This window comes from Jaculus jaculus, chromosome 4 (assembly GCF_020740685.1).
Source record: "Jaculus jaculus isolate mJacJac1 chromosome 4, mJacJac1.mat.Y.cur, whole genome shotgun sequence".
NCBI classification, from domain to species: domain Eukaryota; kingdom Metazoa; phylum Chordata; class Mammalia; order Rodentia; family Dipodidae; genus Jaculus; species Jaculus jaculus.
Window position 1 is genome coordinate 105,357,743 of NC_059105.1, and position 24,910 is coordinate 105,382,652.

Consider the following 24,910-nt stretch of genomic DNA (forward strand, 5'->3'; position numbering starts at 1 on the left):
TACTATCCCTAGTTTTCTGAGCATTTTTAATCATAATCTCCCTGAAAGCCCTTCCTATTTGAATCACAGAAAGATTATCTGGTTTATGAGCTACTGCATAAAAACATCAGACACTGCCTCTTCCCGTAACTGACTGCTGCCCCCATAATGCAAGACCCACAATCCTCATGGGGTTGACCTGCATCCCCAATAAGGAAGGCCTCTTCAGAAAAGGGTCAGGGAGGAGGGAAAGGATAGTAGCAACATGTGATGTTTACATCCAAAACATGTCCATAAAAATAAATTTAAAAAGAATTAAGATAAAATTTTATATGAATTTGGAGAGAATTAAATCTTTATTGAAACTTCAAACAAAAAAAAAACTCGTTTGGCCGGGCGTGGTGGTACATGCCTTTAATCCCAGCACTCGGAGGCAGAGGTAGGAGGATCGCCATGAGTTCAAGGCCACCCTGAGACTACATAGTGAATTCCAGGTCAGCCTGGGCCAGAATGAGACCCTACCTCGAAAAACCAAAAAAAAAAAAAAAAAAAAAAATTGCTTGCAAAGCCTGGCATAACTGATTAATCAGCTTTTTTTTTTGCCTATACAGTCTCAAACTCCAAGGACAACTGAACTTCTGATATGCCTGCTTCCACCTCCCAAGTGCTAGGGTTACAGGAATGTGTCACCACATATGGCCCAACAAAGTACTCAGAAAACTAGGGATGAAAAAAAATAATAATAATAAATTTTAAAAAAAGGGCTGGAGAGATAGCTTAGTGGTTAAGCGCTTGCCTGTGAAGCCTAAGGACCCCGGTTCGAGGCTCGGTTCCCCAGGTCCCACGTTAGCCAGATGCATAAGGGGGCGCACGCGTCTGGAGTTCGTTTGCAGAGGCTGGAAGCCCTGGCGCGCCCATTCTCTCTCTCCCTCTATCTGTCTTTCTCTCTGTGTCTATCGCTCTCAAATAAATAAATAAATAAATTTTAAAAAAATAAAAAAGAAAAAGAAAACCAGGGATGCAGGTGAAATTTCTGAAAATGATAGAGACCATATGGAAAGCCACACGACTAACATTATTAGCTCAAAGGCAAAAGGCCTGAAAACATCTCATAAAATAATATGAAAAGGGAGGTCTGTTCTACTGCTACTATTTAACATTTTTCTGAAAATTCCAGTTGTGGTAATTTGACAAGCAAAAGAAGTAAAAGACATCTAGATTAGAAAGGAAAATATAAAATCATCTCTCTTAATTTGTTCTTTTGTCACTAGTGCTAAGAGCTTCCCACTCAGAAGCTGAGCATCCCATTCTCTCTAATGGCTTTTTCCTTTCTATTCCAAAGTCCACAAGAGCTAGCAAAAGTAAAATATGAATTCAGGCTGGGGACAGAGCACAGTAGTAGAGTGCTGATCTGAACAGTAATATATTCAAGACCCAAGAATTTAATCCTCAGTAACACACACACACCTATGACACAAATGTATAGTCCAAGTTCAACATATATGTCAGAATAAACAATTAGAAAAGTCAATTGGGGGGCTAGGTGATGTAGCTCAGTGGTAGAGCATTTATCCAGCATGTGCAATGGAGAAGGGTGAAAACGTGAGATCCCTGTTTTCCAAGTGGGAACTTCTTTGTCACACTAGTGACAGAAGAACAAATTTAAAAAGTGTAATGCTGAAAAGGGCAGAATTTCTTTCATAAGTGGGCCCAGTATCATAATATGGAAAAGCAAGTAAAGTACAAGACTAGGATCAATCTCTATGATCTGCTTGGGAGGAAGACAGATCAGGCCATTGTATTCTACACAAAAGCCAGTAAGAACAAAGACATCACCTTGAGAAGCCATTGATGCAACAAAGCCCCAAAAAAGTACATCCTTAGAACAAAACTGATCTTTGCTGGCATTAAGAAGGCCACAGAAGCCAGGCGTGGTAGCACACACCTTTAATCCCAGCATATGGGAGGTAGAGGTAGGAGGATTGGTGTGGATTCAAGGCTACCCTGAGACTACAGTCAGTCTGGGGTAGAATAAAACCCTACCTGGGGGAAAAAAAGCCCACAAAAAAAGCACAATTTATATCAAAAAAGCTGTAAGACAGGCTGGAAAGATGGCTTAGAGGTTAAGTCATGTGCCTATGAAACCAAAGGACCCAGGTTCGATCCTTCAGGACCCAAGTAACAAGTAAGCCAGATGCACAAGGTGGCACATGCATCTGTAGTGTTTATAGCTGCCAAGTGCCCTGGCACGCCCATTCTCTCCCTCCAGCCCTCTCTCTGAAATAAAGTTAATAAAAAATTAAAAAAAACAAGCCAGGCGTGGTGGAAGTAGGAGGATCACCATGAGTTCAAGGCCACCATGAGACTACATAGTGAATTTCAGCTACAAGAGTGATGGCCACTGTCTTATTACAAAATAAATGTCTCTGGCTTTATTCAATTTTACATTCAATGGTAATTGTTGTTCTGTAAATGCTATCATTGTTCTATGATTTTACTCATTGGGTTTTGGAGCCCTAGCTAGCCTAGAACTATGTTCCTGTGGTGATTTGATTCAGGCGTCCCCATAAACTTAAGTGTTCTGACAGCTAGGTCCCCAGCTGGTGGCAATTTGGGAACTGGAGCCTTGTGGAGACAGTGTGTTGTTGGGAGCGGGCTTATGGGTGTTATAGCCAGCTTGCCCTTGCCAGTGTTTGGCACACTCTCTTGCTGCTGTTGGCCACCCTCTGCTCATACCATTATTTTTCCCCTGTCATCATGGAGCTTCCCCTCAAGTCTGTAGCCAAAATAAACCTTCCCTCCCACAAACTGCTGTTGGTTGGATGTTTTCTGTCAGCAACACAAAGCTAACTGCAACAGTACCCTAGCCTAGCCTTGAACTTGTATGGATCCTTTTGCCCTGTACCTCCCAAAGGCTGGGATTAAATACTATAAGATAAAAAGAAACAGGATCAAACATTGAAAAGATTTCTCAAGGCAATGATTGGGCAAAAGTCCCAACAATAGAGCTGTATAACAAAGACAAAGGAAATCATCCCAGACTGAAGCAAAGAATATTCCAGGTAGTTCTAGCTATTTAGAAGACTAAAACTAGAGATCGCTTGAGTCCAGTAGCTTGAGATCAGTCTGGACAACAAAATCAAGACCATGTTATCCCCTCTCAAAAAAGTTATTAAGCTAAAACAGATAGGATTATATGCTCTTACTTCAGAGTTTAATTGGCTGAGTTTGAGTAAAGAATTCCTAATATAACAAATAAGAAACTCAAGGAAAAAATAACCTCCAGAACTTGAGCATCTCAAGTGCAAAAAATATTTACTTCATCCTAAGTATTCATTTAACCAAAAATTACAGCAAGTAGGAGCAGAATGAGGGGAAATAAATGCCTATAGACAAAGTTCTGAAGATACACAGTATAAAGCCAGTAGAAAATAACTAACATAGGAGGGTGCAGGGGGGGAGGTAATGCCAGGAACAGAATTGTCTTGCTCAGAAATACAGTATAAACCAGGCATGGTGGCAGATGCCTTTAATCCCAGCACTTAGGAGGCACAGGTAGGATTGCTGTGATTGAGTTTGAGGCCAGCCTGGAATCAAGAATTACAAAGTATGGCCTGGCGTGGTGGTGCACACTTTTAATCACAGCATTTGGGAGGCAGAGGTAGGAGGATCACAGTGAGGTTGAGGCCACCCTGAGACTACATAGTGAATTCCAGGTCAGCCTGGGCTAGAGTGAGACCCTACCTCATAAAACCAAAAAGAAAAAATAAAAAAAGGAATTACAAAGTATAGATGTGTAAATAGTGGAATACATAAATTACCAAATCTCTTCTGAGTAGTAGGAATTAAGTGCAGAACTGCAAACCAACTAAATAAAACCTAACTAGCTGGGCATGGTGGAGCATGCCTTTAGCCACAGCACTCAGAAGGTAGAGGTAAGAGGACAACTGTAAGTTTGAGGCCAGCCTGAAACTATAGTGAATTCCAGGTCAGCCTAGGCTGGAGCAAGACCCACCTTGGGGGAAAAAAAAAAACTACTTGGAAGCTGAGAAAGTATGAAAGTAGGATAAATCTTATCAACAAGGGTAAAAACAATTGTGATGGAGTGGGAAAACAGCAAAACAAGATGAAAAAATGAAAGCACAAAGAGAAGAATGGGAAGACAGAAGACAGACAACAGCAGAAGGCATATGATCTATAAAGCCACACCAGGCCAGCCTCTGTCAAATCAATAGAGAAGTAAATACTATTGTCTTTCTGTTCTCATCTGCTTCTGCCCCCACCATAATCTACTGTCAAGGTATCCAAAGCACCCTTTGCCATTTCACTCAAAATGTTTTAAAGAACCTCATGTGCTCCAAAGTTATACCATCCATATTCAACTTAAATTCTCAAATTCTAAGGTAAAAGACTTCATCTTGTTCAATGAAAAACAATGATTAAAATAAAACTCTTATAAGTAAAAAGAAGCCATAATAACCAACAATAAAAAAATGTTGAGGGGTGGAGAGATGGCTTTGCCATTAAAGCACTTGCCTGTGAAGCCTAAGGACCCATGTTTGACTCTCCAGATCCAACATAAGCCAGACGCACAAAAGTGAGGCAAGCACAAGGTGGCACATGCCCACTAGATGACACAAGTGTCTGGAGTTCAACTGCAATGGCTGGGGCCTGGCACACCAATTCTCTCTCACCCTCTAGGTCGCTAGCTCTGTCTCACAATATAAAATAAAATAAAAATAAAAATAAAATGCTGAGATGAGCTGAGCTATGCCAGGCATGGTGGTGCATGCCTTAAATCCCAGCACTCAGGAGGCAGAGGTAGGAGGATCACCATGAGCTCGAGGACACCCTGAGACTACATAGTGAAATCCAGGTCAGTCTGGGCTAGAGTGAGACTCTAGTTGAAACCCCCCCCCAAAAAAAAAGTTGAACTGGGCATGATGATACATGCCTTTAATCCCAGCACTCAAGAGGCAAACACAGAAAGACTGCTGTGCACTCTAGGCCAGCCTGAGACTACACAGTGAATTCAAGGTCAGCTAGAGCAAGACTCTACCTCAAAAACATTTAAAAAAAAATATTATTCCCATCCCAGTTATATAGTTATATAGGTGAAAAACATTCTAACTTCTACCTCAGTCACTGTTTCCCCTAACCATGTCATAAACAATCCAGGCACATGCTTGAAGTCCCAGCATTCTGGAGGCTGGGGTAAGATTCCTAGCTTGAGGCCAGCCCAGACTAGGAAAACACCTTGTCTCAAATCCCACCTCTCCCCACCCCCCAAATAATCTCATGACAATTCTAACTTTGCTTAAAAAAAATAGTTATTTTGGAAGTTACAGAATCCTACACCAGACTGTTCTGTTTTAGATTAATTGTTATATGCCAATTTATTAGACTAGGTAACAGTTACAATTTATAATCTGTACATAGGTATTCATTCTTCTTCGCCAGGAGACTAAACTGTAAACTACTCCATTGGTCCTAACTAAGATAATGGATATAATCCTGGTAAGCACCTATTAGATCCTGGACAAGTATCTGTAATCTCTACAGACCTCAGTATCTACAGAGTTTTTGAGGACACAAAATGTAATCTCATAGTTACAGTAAAAAGACAATTGTAAGTTTTCTTAAGGATTTTTACCCTCACAGACCCTTGCCAAGAAGAGTCCTTGAACAGATGTCTTTTTATCAACCATAAAAATAATGAACTGTAAAATACTATGAATCATATATTTTTTTTCATCCATTATACCGATGAGATTAACTGTCTTAAATCAAGTTTGTAAACAGCAGATCCAGGAAAACTCAGTCAAAATCCACTGCACGTTCCGGTTAAGATGGCGGCGTAGGTACCACGCCAAAGCAGCCTAGGGGGGAAAAAGACCAAAAAAACTCAGCAAAATACACACCTTTACTAAAAAGTGAGGTGTATAGGAAATTGAGGCGGCAGCGGAGAAGTAGAAGAGTTACAGAGCATCCAGAGCCTGCACAGGCGGGAAAAGCGGCTCCGGCAGCTCGGCCAACCACCGCAGCCGTGGCGCAGCAGAAAGCCGCTAGACTATCGGCTCGAGCCGCAGGAAAAGCCAGGTGCAGGATTTTCCCCTCACACCACGCTCTCCGCAACTCGGGAAACGTGAGGGGAGAGTGGCAGCGAGCAGCGGAGGAGCAGACCACGAGGTAGAACAACACTTGGAGCAGCGAGACAACCAGAGCAGCCGCGGCTCCCTCCCCTCCCCCAATGCCTGAACCCAGCTCCAGCGAACACAGCAGCGGCCTGGGACACGGCCACACCAACTTGGGCTGACAGCGGGACCCAAGCAGAAGCAGAGTTCGACAGCAACTTCAGCGGCTCCAGCACCGGTACCAACGGCCCCAGCAGCAGCGGACCCAGGAGCAGCAGCGGCTTCGGGGGGAGCAGCGGCGGTGGACACGGCAGTGGCAGCTTCAGTAGCGGTGGTGGCAGCTACGGCAGCAGCAGAGGCAGCAGCAGCGGCTCAGTTTGCCCCGTAGGAAAAGCAAGTGCCCAGCTCCAGAAATCAGAACAGCAGCCTGACGACCCGGCAGCAACTTGACTGAGACCAAAATCACCCAAGGTAACTGGGATTGCACCAGGGAAGGGTCTCACTTGGTCACAAGCTGACTTGGATACCTCAACAGACCAGAAATCTAAACCTCTTTGTTGATAGAGGTCATTATAATAACTACTCTTGCATACATACTCGGGGCTGTTGTTGATTGAATGTGTACAGTGTTTAGTTAAATTTTAGAATCTACCTGTATTTTATTCCACTCAGCCTGCTTAAATACTCCTATAGCAGGGAAACTCAACCCCTAAGAACATCTTTGTAGATACTCTGAGAGTCTTAAGAGCCACACCTAATACCTTAAGGTCCTACCCTGAAAATATATTACATCAAATCAATTGATACAGCTAAGAATACACAGCTAGCTAGAAAATCCAAGCATTAACTTAATCCAAGATGCAAAAATATATACATTATAACACAAGAAACACTAAAAAGCAAGACGATATAAATCCACCTAAAAGTATTAATGCATCAGAAATGTCCTCCAGTGAGAAAGAGTTAGAGGAAATGCCTGAGAAAGAGTTCAAAAGAATAATTATAAATATGTTCAAAGAGGTCAAAGAACACATGAAAACAATCAAAGAAGAAATCAAAGAGGAAATCAAAGGAATCAAAGAGGCAGGACACCAATTTAATGAAATAAAGAAGGCAATACAAGACATAAATAGGGAAATAGAAATAATAAAGAAAAACCAGTCAGAATTACTAGCAATGAAGAACACAGTTAATGAAATAAAAAACTCTGTAGAAAATCTCACCAGTAGGATGGATGAGGGAGAGGACAGAATATCTAAGCTAGAAGACCAGGTGGCAGACCTAATGCAATCCAACAAAGAGAAAGACAAACTTATAGAAAAGTATGAGTGGGAATTTCAAGATAATCGGGACACTATGAAAAGATCCAATATAAGAATTCAGGGCATAGTAGAAGGAGAAGAACTCCACTCCAGAGGCATAGTAAGCATCTTCAACAAAATCATAGAGGAAAATTTCCCCCAAATTGGGAAGGGGTGCCAATACAGATACAGGAAGCCTTTAGAACCCCAGCCAGACAAAACCCAGAAAGAACCTCTCCTTGCCATATTATAATCAAACTTCCAAACACACACACCAAAGAAAAAATATTGAAAGCAGTTAGAGAGAAAAATCAAGTTACCTACAAAAGCAAGCCCATCAGGATTACAGCAGATTATTCAACACAAACTTTTAAAGCCAGAAGGGCTTGGAGTGATATATTCCAAGTTCTGAAAGATAACAACTGTCAACCAAGGTTACTTTATCCTGCAAAGTTATCCATTCAAATAGATGGAGAAATAAAGACATTCCATGACAAAAGCAGGTTAAAGGAGTATTTGAAGACAAATCCAGCTCTACAGAAAATACTTGATAGAATCCTCCATGCTGAAGAAAAGGAAAAGCACACATATAAGGAACCTAGAAAAAACAAGCTATACTCAAATACCAGTTAACAGAAGAGAGCACAAGTAGAACCAGTAACACACACACACAAAAATGGCAAACATAAATACACACCTTCAATAATATCTCTTAATATCAACGGTCTCAATGCCCCCACGAAAAGACATAGATTTGCAGACTGGGTTAAAAAGCAGGATCCTACAATTTGTTGTCTCCAAGAAACTCACCTTTCTACAAAGGATAGACATTATCTTAGGGTGAAAGGTTAGAAGACGGTGTTTCAAACAAATGGGCCTAGAAAACAAGCAGGGGTTGCTATCCTAATATCAGACAGGGTAGACTTTAGTCCGACGTTAGTCAAGAAAGATAAGGAAGGTCACTTTATATTTATTAAGGGCACACTCCAATAGGAGGACATTACAATCCTAAACATATATGCATCTAACATGGGGGCTCCCAAATTCGTCAAACAAACACTATTAGAACTAAGGTCACAGATAACACCAAACACAGTGGTGGTGGGTGACTTTAACACCCCACTCTCATCAATTGACAGGTCATCCAGGGAAAGAATAAACAGAGAGGCATCTGGACTAAATGAGGTCATAGAAGGAATGGACCTAACAGATATATACAGGACATTTCATCCAAAGGCTGCAGAATATACATTCTTTTCAGCAGCACATGGAACATTCTCTAAAATAGACCATATATTAGGACACAAAGCAAATCTTAACAAATTCCGGAAAATTGAAATAATTCCTTGCATTCTATCTGACCACAATGGAATTAAACTACAAATCAGTAGCAAGAAAGGCTATAGAGCATACACAAAATCATGGAAACTAAACAATACACTACTAAATGATGAGAGGGTCAATGAAGAAGTCAAAAAGGAAAACAAAAAATTTATAGAGTCAAATGATAATGAGAACACAACATACCAAAATCTCTGGGACACAATGAAGGCAGTTCTAAGAGGTAAATTTATAGCCTTAAGTGCCTATATTAAGAAATTAGAAAGGTCGCAAGTAAACGACCTCATGCTTCGCCTTAAAGCCTTGGAAAAAGAAGAACAAGGCAAACCAAAAATTAGTAGACGGGAAGAAATAATAAAGATTAGGGCAGAAATTAATGAAATAGAAACAAAAAGAACAATCCAAAGAATTAATGAAACAAAGAGTTGGTTCTTTGAAAGGATAAACAAGATTGATAAACCCTTAGCAAATCTGACCAAAAGAAAGACAGAAGAGACACAAATTAATAAAATCAGAGATGAACAAGGTAACATCACAACAGATTCCAGAGAAATTCAAAAAATGATAGGGACATACTATAAAAGCATATACTCCACAAGTATGAAAATCTGAAAGAAATGGATGATTTCCTTGATCTATATGACCTACCTAAATTAAATCAAAATGAGATTAATCACTTAAATAGACCTATAACAAACATGGAGATCCGAACAGTTATCAATAATCTCCCAACTAAAAAAAGCCCAGGCCCGGATGGATTCACTGCTGAATTTTACCAGACTTTTAAGGAAGAGCTAACACCATTGCTTCTTAAGCTTTTCCAGGAAATAGAAAAAGAAGGAATTCTACCAAACTCCTTCTATGAGGCCAGCATCACCCTGATACCAAAACCAGGCAAAGATAGAACAAAAAAAGAAAATTACAGACCAATCTCCCTCATGAACATAGATGCAAAAATTCTCAACAAAATATTGGCAAACAGAATACAAGAGTATATCAAAAAGATCATTCACCCTGACCAAGTAGGCTTTATCCCAGAGATGCAGGGATGGTTCAACATACGCAAATCTATAAATGTAATACATTACATAAACGGGTTGAAGGACAAAAATCACATGATCATCTCATTAGATGCAGAGAAAGCATTTGACAAAATCCAACATCCCTTCATGATAAAAGTCCTACAGAGACTGGGAATAGAAGGAACATATCTCAATATAATAAAGGCTATTTATGACAAGCCTACAGCCAACATATTACTAAATGGGGAAAAACTGGAAGCTTTTCCACTAAAATCAGGAACAAGACAAGGGTGTCCACTGTCCCCACTTCTATTTAATATAGTTTTGGAAGTCTTGGCCATAGCAATAAGGCAAGAGACACACATAAAAGGGATACAAATTGGAAAGGAAGAAATCAAGTTATCATTATTTGCAGATGACATGATTATATACATAAAGGACCCTAAAGACTCTACTAGCAAGCTGTTAGAGCTGATCAAAACCTACAGCAATGTAGCAGGATACAAAATAAATACACAGAAATCAGTAGCCTTCATATATGCTAACAACAAACACATAGAGGATGAAATCAGAGAATCACTCCCATTCAAAATTGCATCAAAAAAAATAAAATACCTTGGAATAAACCTAACCAAGGAAGTAAAGAATCTATACAATGAGAACTTTAAAACACTCAAGCGAGAAATTGCAGAAGACACTAGAAAGTGGAGAAACATCCCTTGTTCCTGGATTGGAAGAATCAATATCGTGAAAATGGCAATCTTACCTAAAGCAATCTACACATTTAATGCAATCCCTATCAAAATTCCAAAGGCTTTCTTCATGGAAATAGAGAAAACAATCCAAAAATTCATTTGGAATCACAAAAAACCTCGAATATCTAAAATAATACTGAGCAACAAAAAAGAGGTTGGTGGTATCACCATACCTGATTTTACCCTATACTACAGAGCCATAGTAACAAAAACAGCATGGTACTGGCACAAAAACAGACATGTAGATCAGTGGAACAGAATAGAGGACCCAGATGTAAGCCCAAGTAGCTATAGCCACCTGACATTCGATAAAAATGCCAAAAATACTCATTGGAGAAGAGACAGCCTCTTCAGCAAATGGTGTTTTGAAAACTGGATAAATATCTGCAGAAGGATGAAAATAGATTCTTCTCTCTCGCCATGCACAAGAATTAAGTCCAAATGGATCAAAGACCTTAACATCAGACCGGAAACTTTGAAACTGCTAGAGGAAAAAGTAGGGGAAACCCTTCAACATATTGGTCTTGGCAAAGACTTTCTGAATACAACCCCAATTGCTCAGGCAATAAAACCACAGATTAACCACTGTGACCTAATGAAATTACAAAGATTTTGCACCGCAAAGGACACAGTGAAAAAAGCAAAGAGGCAACCTACAGAATGGGAAAAAATCTTCGCCAGCTATATATCTGATAGAGGATTAATATCTAGGATATACAAAGAACTCAAAAAGTTAAATAATAAGGAATCAAACAAGCCAATCAAAAAATGGGCTATGGAGCTAAATAGAGAGTTCTCAAAGGAAGAAATACGAATGGCATATAAGCATCTTAAAAAATGTTCTACGTCACTAGTCATCAGGGAAATGCAGATTAAAACTACATTGAGATTCCATCTCACTCCTGTCAGATTGGCCACCATCATGAAAACAAATGATCATAAATGTTGGCGGGGATGTGGAAAAAAAGGAACCCTTCTGCACTGCTGGTGGGAATGCAATCTGGTCCACCCATTGTGAAAAACAGTGTGGAGGTTCCTAAAGCAGCTAGAGATTGATCTACCATATGACCCAGCTATAGCACTCCTAGGCATATATCCAAAGGACTCATCTCATTTCCTTAGAAGTACATGCTCAACCATGTTTATTGCCGCTCAATTTATAATAGCTGGGAAATGGAACCAGCCTAGATGTCCCTCAACAGATGAGTGGATAATGAAGATGTGGTACATTTATACAATGGAGTTCTACTCAGCGGTAAAGAAAAATGAAGTTATGAAATTTGCAGAAAAATGGATGGACCTGGAAAGTATTATACTAAGTCAGGTAACCCAGGCCCAGAAAGCCAAGCGCCACATGTTCTCTCTCATATGTCGATCCTAGCTACAGATGACTGGGCTTCTGCGTGAGAATGAAAATACTTAGTAGCAGAGGCCAGTAAGTTGAAAAGGAGACATAAAGGGTGGAGAAAGGAAGGGAGGAGGATACTTAATAGGTTGATATTGTATATATGTAATTACAATGATTGTAATGGGAAGGTAATATGATGGAGAATGGAATTTCAAACGGGAAAGTGTGGGGGTGTGGAGGGAGGGAATTACCATGGGATATATTTTATAATCATGGAAAATGTTAATAAAAATTAAAAAAAAAATCCACTGCACATCCAACCTTAGGAATTTCTTCCCCTCTCTCTACCTGCAGACACTTATTTTGCAAAATCTAAGATAAATGTAACACACAACCTTAAAAGAAGAAAAATAGGGCTGGAGAGATGGCTTAGCGGTTAAGCGCTTGCCTGTGAAGCCTAAGGATCCCGGTTCGAGGTTCGGTTCCCCAGGTCCCAAGTTAGCCAGATGCACAAGGGGGCGCACGCATCTGGAGTTCGTTTGCAGAGGCTGGAGGCCCTGGCGCGCCCATTCTCTCTCTCTCCCTCTATCTGTCTTCCTCTATAAAAAGTTAAAAAAAAAAAAAAGAAGAAAAATAGCCCGAGAGCATGTTATAGAAAAGAGTTGAAAGTCCTAGGTCCACGTCTCTTAAGAAATTTAGAATTCCTTGAGTTTCCACGTTTAACCTTAACAAAGCAAAGAACAGCAACTTTCAGAAAAATACGAGGAAAGTGAGGCAGAACCTTTATAAGGGCACAATGACACATGTCTCCAAAAAGGGGCATTTCTTGTCATTTGTTCTGATGGGCCATAGCAAATGTGCCTGCCTCTACTTCGATCCGCTAGAAGTCAAACGAAGTCACTCAATACAACACTAAAAGCCCGGCACAGGGCTGCGTCAGTGCGCACTGGTGCCGCCGGCCTGCGAGCCTCGGTCGCGGTGCGTCACTGACCGGGCGCCCGCCGGATGTGGCACCGGGGCGCCGAAGGGGCGCCAGCCCGGCACCAGCAGCGCCCAACCGCGCGGACGGTGCCGCGGCGCCCAGGGTGAAGGGAGCCCTGACCAGAGCGGGCCGCGAGTGAGGGCGCCGGCAGCTACCCGCGCCTCCCCCGTGCGTTCGCCAGCGCCACGCCGCCCACGGGATCGCGCGAGGAGGCCCGCGCCTCAACGGAACGCGCCTGAGAGCGGAGGCCGCCGGGAGCCATGACGCCGGCGCGGCGGCCCGCCGGGGCGAGGCCGCGGGCACGGCGGGACCACCTCACCTCTCGAGGAGACGGAGCGGAACCCTGCACCGAGGCGATGTACCGCTCCACGTCCGCCTTGCTCCGCCTCATCGCGCCGCTGACCTGGCTCCCGAGCGCGGGAGACCGCCACTGGGGCCCGCGACGGTGGCCGTCTCTAGGAGCGCCTGAGAACCCGTGACGCAGCTCCGTTGCCAGCGACGGGGCGGTGTGCGTGCGCGCTGCGTCATCACTGTGCGCCATGCTGCGAACGCTGGCGCTCCGGACGCGCGCCGACCCTCTGGCGCTGCCCAGGGCTCCTCCTAGCGGCCTTCCAAGTCCTGGCCAGATTCGAGCGGCTCCAGTTGGCCCTGGCCGTCAAGGAAACGTTCAGACAACAAAGAGAAATTTTTGGATTTTTTTTTTTTTTTGGTTCTTCTAGGTTGCTTCTCGCTCTATCCCAGGCGTGCGCCACCAAGCCCGGCAAGATAATTTTTAAACTGCTGAGTTCTTAAAAGTTTTGGTCGATTATCTTATGAGAGACAACCTAGAGGCGATGATTTGTCTGACACGTGAATACAATGCATACATTTCAAATTCATAGGTTTTGTGTTTTTGGTTTTCTTCTCAAGGTAGGGTCTCCCTCTACCCCACGGTGACCTGGGATTCACTGTGTAGTCTCAAACTGGTCGTGAACTCACTGCGATCGTCCTACCTCTGCCTCCCGAGTGCTGGGATTAAAAGCGTGCGCCACCACGCCCGGCTAAATTCATACAGTTTTAAAGAATATATTACATGAGAAACTTAGGGCTACAACATAAAAGGTAGGTTACAAATACTTTGTGTTTTTATAATTAGGTGTTTGAAAAGTAAATGAGGGCTGTAGAGATGGCTCAGCAATTAAGGTGCTTGCCCGGAAAGCCTAAACACCTGGTTCAATTGCCCAGTACGCATGTAAAGCCAGATGCACAAAGTGGCGCATGCAGTGGCTAAAGGCCCTGGTGTGCCCATTCTCTTTATCTCTCATTCATAAATAAATAAATAAATAAATAAATAAATAAATAAATAAATAAATAAATAAATAGGTAAGTAAATAAATAAAATCTTTAAAACGTAAATGAGCCAGGCGTGGCGTGGTGGTGCACGCCTTTAATCCCAGCACTCGCACTCGGGAGGTAGAGGTAGGAGAATCGCCTGAGTTTCAGGCCACCCTGAGACTACATAGTGAATTCCAGGTCAGCCTGGGCTAGAGCAAAGCACGACCTCAAACAAACAAAAAAGTAAATGATTAGCCCTCCCCACCATCATTAAGATCTTTATGTATTTCATTGTAGAATAGGACAGACCAAAACATTAAATGGATTTGTCTCAAAATTTTGAGTAATCTGTATTTTCAAGTTTTTCAAAAAATGTTTAGGAATATGAATTTTCAAATCGTAGTTTAAACAAAGTTTATATAAAGTGTCTTAATTGGTAAGGACATGTATATACTAAAAAGTCTTGTGTGGAAAATATGAAATTAGGTATGATGGTATTTTTATTGGGTGTTATGAGTAATTTTTATTCATTTTATGTTTTTCAAACTTTGTCAACAACTTTGCCATTATAAGAAAAATAACATTGTTTTATTTCAGTCATATTGGAAGTGAATACCAAAAGGAAAATAAGATTCTGAGATTACTAAAATGACGTAAGTTTGTTACCAGAGTTGTTAGGGTCAGAGTCTAGGCTTTGGTAATCCTAACAAACCAGAATCAGTCACTAGTCCTGAGTGGGCCAATTAAATACACAAATAGTGAAAAGAAGAAAAAAGAAAATTTCTTCAATGTGGCCACACTGGGAAGAGAAACAAAGAAGTCCAATGACACTCTCCTCCATCCCGCCATCTCAGGATTGTGAGGCTTAAATAGAAGGCAAGAGGTATGCATAACTAAGCCTTCCTCATTAAGGTGTGATTCTGCCCATCATCGCTGTTCATAAAGCTATTTGCCATTGCTCTTGGTTACCCGACAAAACTAAATGTTAAATCCTTATTGCTGAAGATATAACATATTTCAGGTGTAGGATGTAAACAAACTAAGCTGAAAATGAGCTTGAAGCTTCTTCCCTGCTGGCTAGCTTTTTTGTCTCAGAGATAAGATGCTGGGGGAAAAGCCAACAGTCTTACCCAGCTGTAGCACTTTTGTATTGCATAACTGGTCTGCAGGCAAGACATGTCCACTGGAACAATAGTGGCATGGAGGTTGTAGAAATAACTAACCACTTTCTGACTGGATTTGAGGCCTGCTCCACAGAAGGTCTCTCATGCCTGGTACTATAAACTAGACTAGAGACATAGACCCTAAAGTGGAACCTACTACTGTGGTTATACTTAATGGACATGTCAAACTGCCTTCCAAAATATCTGTATTGATTCCCATAGATTAGTTCTGCTTGAAGGCTAAATCACATAAGTTTCTTACTATAGTGGGCCCTAGTTGATGCAGAGGATACCTGGCAAAATTGCCAAGAGTCAGTCATTACTTGTGTGCTCAGCTTCAAACAGGGCATCTAAACCACTCCCTCCAAGGCTCAAGGAATAGAGGGAGGGTCTCCATTCCATTCAAGCTGAGGCAAGGACCTGGAAGTTCAGAGATGAATCTGCACTAGTGAATTCTTTTTGTTTGTTTGTTTGTTTGTTTTGGTTTTTGTTTTTCAAGGTAGTGTCTCACTCTGGCTCAGGCTGACCTGAAATTCACTCTGTAGTCTCAGGGTGGGCTCGAACTCTCAGCGATCCTCCTACCTCTGCCTCCCAAGTGCTGGGATTAAAGGCGTGCGCCATCACGCCCAGCTTGCACTAGTGAATTCTTAGTAGCTATGTTTTCCTGTACAAGACTGAACCTATTATTACCTCACCATCAAGGGTGAGGGGGCAGTGTATATGAGATCTCACTGCTCGCAGAAGAGCTAATAGCAGCTAATGGTTATTGGGAGAGGACAGAGGCACAGTGTTGTCACTGGAAGGTAGCCCACTCCACAGTAAATAACCTTTTACCCATGATCATACAAGCAACTCCAATTTAATTCAATGGGAAAGAAAAAGGAAGGAATGGATGGGGAAGAAGAAGAAAAGGAAGGCAAGGAGGAAGAAAGAAAAGATGAGGATTAATGGGGAAGAAGAGTAGAGGGATGGGAATAAAAGAGGACAACTGGGGGTAATAAGATAAAAATACATTGTATACATATATGAAAATGTCAGAAATGGAAAAAAATTTAAAGATTTTCTTTTCTGACAGGTTGAATAAGAGGTTGGAGAGATGGCATGGTGATTAAAGCACTTGCTGACAAAGCCAAATAACCTAGGTTTGATTCCCCAGGACCCATGTAAGCCATACGCACAAGGTGATGCGTGCATCTGTAGTTTGTTTGCAGCAGCCAAAGGCCCTGGCATGCCCATTCTCTATCTGCCTCTTTCTCTCTCAAATAAATAAATTAATTAAAATGAAGGGCTGGAGAGATGGCTTAGCAGTTAAGGTGCTTGCCTGCAAAGCCTAAGTACCCATGTTCAACTCTAGATCCTACATAAGCCAGACACACAGTGGTGAGGCAAGCACAAGGTCACACATGCATACTAGGTAGTGCAAGCGTTTGGAGTTCAATTGTAGTGGCTGAGGCTCTGGTGTACCAATGTTCTCTTTCTCAAATAAAAATAACACTAGCTGGGTGTGGTAGCATACACCTTAAATCCCAGCACTTGAAAAGCAGAGGTAGGAGGATCGCCATGAATTCAAAACCACCTTGAGACTACATAGTGAATTCCAGGTCAGCCTAGGCTAGAGTGAGACCCTACCTTAATAATAATAATAATAATAATAATAGCAACAACAACAGCAACAATAATAATGTGGTGGTAGTTGGGCTGTGGAGATGGCTCAGCAGTTAAAGGTGCTTGCTTGCAAAACCTGAGGGCTCTTTGATTCCTCAGTAGTCACATAAACCCAGATGCACAAAGAGGCATTGCAGCGGCAGGAGGCCCTAGTGTGCCCAGTCTCATTTGTCTCTCTCTCTCTCTCTCTCTCTCTTGGTCACTCACTCTCTCCTTGCAAACAAATAAAAATATTTAAAAAATACAAGGTAGTGATCCAAAAAATAAGGTGCAGAGCCATTGAGTAAGACACTAACATCATTTCTGATCTTCACACAAGAATGCACATGCATACACAAATAAAAAATAAAAATAGAACAGAATTCCATGTATATCATATTTTCTTTCATCATTTGTTCTTCAATTTCGTATCTTGCCCCTTGTAAGTACTACTATGGTGAACATGAGAGGGAGCATACTGATTTCATTTCCCTTAAATAAATCCCTAGAAGAGGTTGTAGATGTAACTCAACTGGCAAAGTGCTTACCTAGCATACATGAAGCCCCCCTTATGGTGGGATCTCTTCTGTACTCTCTCCACTTCCTTCCCCAGCACTGATCTCTCCAGAAATAGGATTGCTCAGTCATATAGTGGTTACATTTTTGAGGAAACTCCATACTATTTTCCACAATGTAATTTCCACTATCAGTGTTCCCTTTTCTCCATATCCACATCAATACTTATTTTTGTCTTTTTAAACAATTATTGATTTATTTATTTGAGAGAGACTGAGAGAGAAAAAGGGAAAGAGAGAAAATGGGCATGCCAGGGCCTCTAGCCACTGCAAACAAACTCCAGATGTATGTGCCACCTCGTGCATCTGGCTTCATGTGGATATTGGAAAAGTGAACCTGGGCCCTTAAGCTTAGCAGGCAAACACCTTAACTGCTAAACCATCTCTAGCCCTCCATTTTGTTGTTGTTGTTGTTGTTTATTTGTTTGTTTGTAAGCAGGGTCTCACTGTAGCCCAGACTGACCTGGAACTTACTCTGCAGCCCAGGCTGGCTTTGAACTCAAAGTGACCCTACTACCTCAGCTTCCCCAAATGCTGGGATTAAAGGCATATGCCACCACATACAGCTCATTTTTTCTTTTTCTTTTTCTTTTTCTTTTTTTTTTTTTTTTTGAGGTAGGGTCTCACTCTAGCTCAGGCTGGCCTGGAATTCACTCAGACTGACCTGGAATTCACTATGTGGTCTCAGGGTGGCCTCGAACTCTCGGCAATCCTGCCTCCTGAGCGCTGGGATTAAAGGCGTGTACTAGCACGCCTGGCTCCGAATTTTGCCTTTTAAAAAAAGTTTTTACATTTACTTATCTGTAAGCAGAGAGATACAGAGAAGAGAGATATGGAAAATGGGCACGCCAGGGCCTCTAGCCACTGGAAATGAACTCCAGAAGCATGAGTCACTTTGTACATCAGGCTTATGTGGGTACTGGGGAAATCAAACCTGGGTCCTTGGACTTTGCAGGCAAGCACCTTACCTGCTAAGCCATCTCTCCAGCACCAAATCTTGTCTTTTTTGTTGTTGTTATTTATTTTTATTTATTTATTTGACAGACAGACAAAGAGGCAGAGAGAGAGAATAGGCATGCCAGAGCTTCCAGCCCCTGCAGACAAACTCCAGATATGTGTGCCCCCTTGCGCATCTGGCTAATGTGGGTCCTGGGGAATCAAGCCTTGAACCAGGGTCGTTAGGATTCACAGGCAAGTGCTTAACCACTAAGCCATCTCTTCAGCACCAAATTTTGTCTTTTTAAGGCCTTATTTTTTGTCTGATTTTTGTTCTTCCAGAACTTAACAAGCTTGGTTCCAATAGTTTGCACCTCATTATAGATACACAAAACTAGAAGGCTGTCCTATGAAACAATTTAAAATTTTTAAATTATTTTTACTGAGAGAGAAGGAGAGAGAATGAGCATACCAGGATCACCAGCCACTGCAAACAAACTCCAGGTGCATCTGGCTTATGAGAGTCCTGGGGAATCTAATCTGGGTACTTTGGCTTTGCACACAAATTGCCTTATCCACTAAGCCTTCAGCTCCTGTGAAATAATTTAGAACTGTAAAGGGGTGGGGGTAAATCCATGTAAAAGTTTCAAAAATAGAAACTAGTATTCAAGCACAGTGTAACTTGACTAAATGAGCTTGGGAGGGGAAATTATTAGCTAAAAAGCTATAGAATGTTCAAACTAGTGACCTCCTGACTAAGCATAATCCCTTCTATGCGCCTGACAGAATGCTAAAAATGTAGCCAAAGAACATCCTTTTGGTAAACTACTTGAGTCATGTTTTCTACTTTTGGAGTCTTCTACTTGAGCCGTATTAGCCAGACTTACATTGGTGGTTATGAACTTGTTCTAGTATGCTCCAAATAGGGGATTATAACTGCTCACATTAAGCCTTGTTCAGTACATCATGAATGCAGTGGCCCACATGCATACTCCTCCCTACTTCTAAAATTACCAGGGAACACTGGATAGCATCAGTGTCTTGACCTGAGATTTCTATCAGAATCCACAGGGAGGTTTCTGTATGGAAAGAGAAAAGGTTGGGTTCCTCAGCTCCCTAACCCTGGAATTCCCTGCTCCACTTTCTAGTCTTCCTGTCATATGAACACTTAACAAAAGTTTTATTTATTTTGTTCTGTGCTTAGCTCTTCTGCATGCGAGGCAAGCACTCTACCACCAGGCTACAGCACCAATTCTCTCGCTTGCTGGCTTTTATGTAAAAACAAACAACAATAACAAAAACCCAGAAAAGTCTCACTGGCTTCTCCACAGTTGGGTAATGGTTTTTTAAGTAGTGAGATGACATGCAGCTAGAGGTGGTGGGGAAGAACTGAAGTCAATTTATTAGCTTGAAAACTAGGTAACTGGTGATGGAGAAAATGGAAGAGGTCATGAGGCCCACTGGTGGTCTCCTTCAGTGACTGGACGGCTTCTATTTCTTATACGTTGAGCTCTTCTAGGAAGCCTCCTGTCTCTGGTGGTCCTGTCATTGTGTTTATTCTATCACTATTCTCACAGTGAGGTGTAATTACTTCTCACCTCCCGGGAATGAAAGGGACTGCAAGACTCAGAGCTTCAGGGGTCTCTGAATTTAGGAAGTTTAAGGCAGATGAAGTGCCAGGGTGGACAGAAGCCTGGGAGAAATGCCCTGGCACTGAGTGTCTTCCCAACAAATTGCAGTGGCTCAGACTGACTGGATTTTGTATTCAGATATGCATGTTCTGAGTTAGATTTTAAAACATCAGGGTTGGGGATTCAGTTCATTGATATGTGTTTGCCCAATGTTGTCATTTGAGTGTGAAATTACCCCCACATGCTCATGTGTTTGTGGCCATTTGGAGACTTTGTGGAACTTTGAGGAGATGGAGCCTGGCTGCAGAAAGTGTCACTGGAGCCGGGTACACACCTTTAATCCCAGCACTCGAGAGGCAGAGGTAGGAGGATCACCATGAGTTCGAGGCCACCCTGAGACTACATAGTTAATTCCAGGTCAGCCTGAGCCAGAGTGAGACCCTACCTCGAAAAACAAAAACAAAATTAAAAAAAAAAAAGTGTCACTGGAGCAGGCCTTATGGGTTACAGCCCAGTCCCATCTCCAATTTAGGGCTCTCTGCTTCTTGATCTGCTGAGATGGGAACAGGCTGAATTACTCTTCCACCACCACAGACCTATCCAGTTCTGTTGCCAAGCACTGATAGCCATGAAGGACTGTACCTTTTCAAACCATGATCCAGTCTTTCATCGTTAAAATCCAATAAACTCACTGGTTCACCAAGCTAGACTTAGGTGTAATTAGTTCTTTTTGTCTGTTTTTGGCACTGTATGTGGGCTGAGTGCATTTTCATTCATATGATCCCAGGAAAAGTTAATGCAACAGGTACCAAGACTTGGCTAATACAAAATGTCTAGATCAAGTAGGGTGTGGTGGTGCATTGCCTTTAATCCCAGCACTTGGAAGGCAGAGGTAGGAGGATTGCCATGAATTCAAGGTCACTCTGAGACTACAGAGTGAATTCCAGGTCAGCTTGGACTAGAGCAAGACCCAACCTCATAAAAACAAAGAAACAAAAAAGCCTAGATTGTTTTCTTTACTTATTTATATGAATACTTCTATTATGTTATACTAAATGAATACTTGATTCTTCAAATATAGGTAACTGAAATTAAATGATACACAAGTTATCAATAATTATGAACATTTATTAAGCACCAAAAGTATACTGCAAGGTTGCTAAATAAAAAGCATCATTATGGATATAATTCCCTGCCATTTAGCTTACAATCTAAAATAAAATACAAGAATGCTATCAGACTTCCTCAGAATTTCCTTTACTTAGAAATAGCTATTTTGGCAAATGGATGAGGCAAAATGACCTATAGGTACAAAGTTAAGGCTCTGAACATGATTCAAAGAATATTTTACTTATATCCATTTTCCCCAATTACATTAGGCTAGTTAAGAAAAAGAGCACTTGGAAATTTGGTAAGAACAATGAATTATTCCAGATTCTCTCATTGGGCTTTAACAGTGATACTTACTGGTGAATGTTTCTATGTAGCCAGCAAAGTCTCATGAAAAATATGTACTACATCAAGTCTGTCCTTTATTCACTTAAACCCTTCCCACTTCTCCTCTCCCTCAAAGGTGTTCCAGGATGCACCTATCAAGGAATAAAGTACTGTATGTAGATAAATGACCCTACCATATTATAAGCCTTAAAGCAGAACTAGGAAATATTAATTCATATTCTGAGAGGACCTGGCTTTAGGAGACACCTGACTATCTAAGGTATGTAAGCAAAAGCAGTTGAGCTCAGTACCTGCATGAATATACGCAAGTGCTTCCTTTTCTGTTCCATATTTCGGGTATAGGGATATATACGAATTTAGCTCAAGGCCTTATACTACAAATTCTATTTTGTCTATATGCATAGTACATTGTTTAATAAATATTTTCAAGGCATTCATTGCTGGTCATTATTAGATGACAAAGGCACGCTGAGGAGACTAATTCTTATTGTCAAATCCAAAGACCTTTAAACTATTGAGCAATATAATCTAAACTATGAGTTATTATTATTTTTGGTTTTATTTAAGGCGAGGTCTCATCCTAGCCCAGACTGACCTGGAATTCACTCTGTACCCCTATGCTGTGCTTGAACTCACTGTGATCCTCCTACTTTAGTCAGCCTGAGTTCTGGGATTCTAGGCATGAGCCACATGCTCAGCTTGTACTGATTTTTTTTTAAATACATGATAATTCTCTTAACTACAAAAGAACACTAAAATAATTGATTACTAGTATCTGAAAACAGAAAGCATATTCTATAATGTACATGATCAAATATTTTAAAATTTCAAGCATACAAATATTTTAATAGTAGAGTAGAAGCATCCTAAAATATTCTTTATGGCAAAGCAGTTATGTCAGAATTTCTTTTTTTCTTTTTCTTTTTTTTTAAATAGGGTCTCACTGTTGCCCAGGCTGGCTTCCAACTAATTACAGTCTTTCCACCTCAGCCTCCTTAGTGCTGAAATTATAGGCATAAGTCACTATGCCCAGCTCATTTCCTCGTAGTATTATTTATTTTGCCAAATTCAGCAAAAAAGGTAACTCAGCAGCAGCTGAAACATTAAAAAAAAAGTTCATATCATTTTATAAGGAATTAATCTAGAAAGAATGATCCAGGCTCTTCAGCATAAAATGTTTTATAAAACAGAGTAAATTTAAGCTGGAGAGATGGCTTAGCAGTCAAGGCACTTGTCTGCAAAGCCTAAGGACCCATGTTCAACTCTTCATATCCCATGTAAGCCAGATGCATAAGCTGATGCAAGTGCACATGGTCGCACATGTGCACAAGGCTGTGCATGCATCTGGAGTTCGATTACAGTGGCTGGAGGCCCTAGTGTGTCAATTCCTTCTCTCTCTCTCTCTCTCTCTCTCTCTCTTGCTCTCTTTCATAAAAAAATAAAATAAAATAAAAATCCAGTCTGTTGGGCTTGCGTCAAAAAAAAAAAAAAAAGAATCACTCATTAATTTTGACCTAAAGTTAATGTTCATATAACCCTCTTCCAATTTAAAATTATCATTTATACATCCTACCTACAGTAAATAAAATCCAATTTAATCCCAGCACTTGGGAGGCAGAGGTAGAGGGATTGCTGAGAGTTTGAGGCTGAGACTACATAGAAAATTCCAGGTTAGCCTAGGCTAGAGTGAAACCTTACCTTGAAAAACAAAAACAAAAAAATGTGAAATAAAAAACCTAAAGCACACATCAACACCATTCTAATAAGATGATAGGAATTGATTTCTGTGAGCTTCCTGGAAAAAGGAGAAAACTTTTCAACTTAATTATATCAGTGGCAAATTCATTTGGGTTTACCCATCACAGTCAAAATATTTATTTTCGTTGGTATTCTATGAAACAGCTAGAATTCTTGATTACAGTATACATTTTCCCCCAAAGGCAATGCAAATTGCATTATGTATAAAGCATAGAGAAGCATAGCAATAGGATCATACATATCCACTTTTATTTATTTATGTTTTGAGACAGGGTCCATGTAGCTAAAGCTGGTCTCAAACTCCTGACCCTCCTACCTCCACCTCTCAAGTGCTGGGATTAAAGGAATGTGCCACCATTCTTGGCTCACATTTACTTTTTTTTCTTTTGGTTTTTCGAGGTAGGGTCTCACTCTAGCCCAGGCTGACCTGGAATTCACTATGTGGTCTCAGGGTGGCCTCAAATTTATGGCAATCCTCCTACCTCTGCCTCCTAAATACTGGGATTAAAGGTGTGCGCCACCACGCCCAGCTACATCCACTTTTTTAAAGTGATAAAATAATTTTCATTTCATGTCCTACTACATACTATATATTTAACATTAATCTTGACATAGCTGTTCTATATATTTAAAAACACTTCATTTTCCCAATATTGCAAAGTATACATTTTCAGAAACCAGGATTTTTGTGCACAAATTTAAAAAGATACATTATCTAGGTACAACTTTGTTAAGTATAAAGAAAGTTTACAAGGAGAATAAAATAGAAAACTAAATGTAATAATAACTGCATGTAATAAATGAACTGAAGTATCTCTGAATATATTTGTTTGTCAATAATCTATATACTCATTTTACAACTACTAGTTTTTAATAAACATACTAAGATTACATAAGATTGGTTTCAGTTGTTTATTTCTCTTCTCTATACCACCCCCAATAAAAGTGGGAGAATTTTCTTTTGAATACAAAGAAAAATGTTTACAGTTTTCTTTTTAATCTGAGTCATCTAAAAGCTGACCCCATTCATTTTGAAAGTTGTATTTAATTTGGGGGGCCTTAATTATAAACTAACATTTGACAGTGTATTTTGCTATATAGTCTACATGTCAACAAACATGGCTAAACAAAGACATGCCTTTAACTGTGTTTTAGATATGATTACACAATGTTTTTTCTTCCTTTATAATGAGAAAAGAATAAAAAACATTCCTCTTTCTCAATGTTTTGAGATATAGTTTTAAATAAAGGTAGATTAAGTCAAGTAATGTTGGTAATCTATTTTTGCATAGAAGAGAAAAAATAAAATAAAGGAAGTTATTTCCTTCCTAAGGTCTCAGCTAGTTTCTTAAGTCTTTTCTTCAGCTCCAGTGGAAATTTCTCATAGCACTTCTTACAGACTGGCTTCATGTCAAACTCCACAAATTTATTCCTACAGATCATCATAAAAAAAAAGAAATTAGTGGAAATGTACCCAACATACACAAACATACATGCATATATATATATATATATATATATATATATATATTTAAAATGTAATTTCATTGAACTAAATGAAGGCAATAT

At 40.6% G+C, this 24,910-nt stretch overlaps 2 protein-coding genes across 6 annotated transcripts in view; both read right to left on the minus strand.

Moving 5' to 3' along the window:
- Ranbp2 (RAN binding protein 2) overlaps nt 1-13,303 on the minus strand; it is an 84,100-nt gene extending 70,797 nt beyond the window's left edge. Inside the window, exon 1 of one of the 2 annotated variants that reach the window (XM_004651804.2) lies at nt 13,182-13,303. In XM_004651804.2, the coding sequence (XP_004651861.2) occupies nt 13,182-13,253 (72 nt within the window). In that variant the 5' untranslated portion in view covers nt 13,254-13,303. The remainder of the gene's footprint in view (nt 1-13,181) is intronic. The other variant, XM_045147677.1, reaches the window with a different exon arrangement.
- A 10,936-nt stretch (nt 13,304-24,239) lies between these two features.
- Lims1 (LIM zinc finger domain containing 1) overlaps nt 24,240-24,910 on the minus strand; it is a 133,553-nt gene continuing 132,882 nt past the window's right edge. For all 4 annotated transcript variants that reach the window (XM_004651801.2, XM_004651800.2, XM_045148161.1 and 1 more), the window contains one exon: nt 24,240-24,773. In XM_004651801.2, coding sequence (XP_004651858.1) covers nt 24,659-24,773 — 115 coding nt within the window. In that variant the 3' untranslated portion in view covers nt 24,240-24,658. The remainder of the gene's footprint in view (nt 24,774-24,910) is intronic.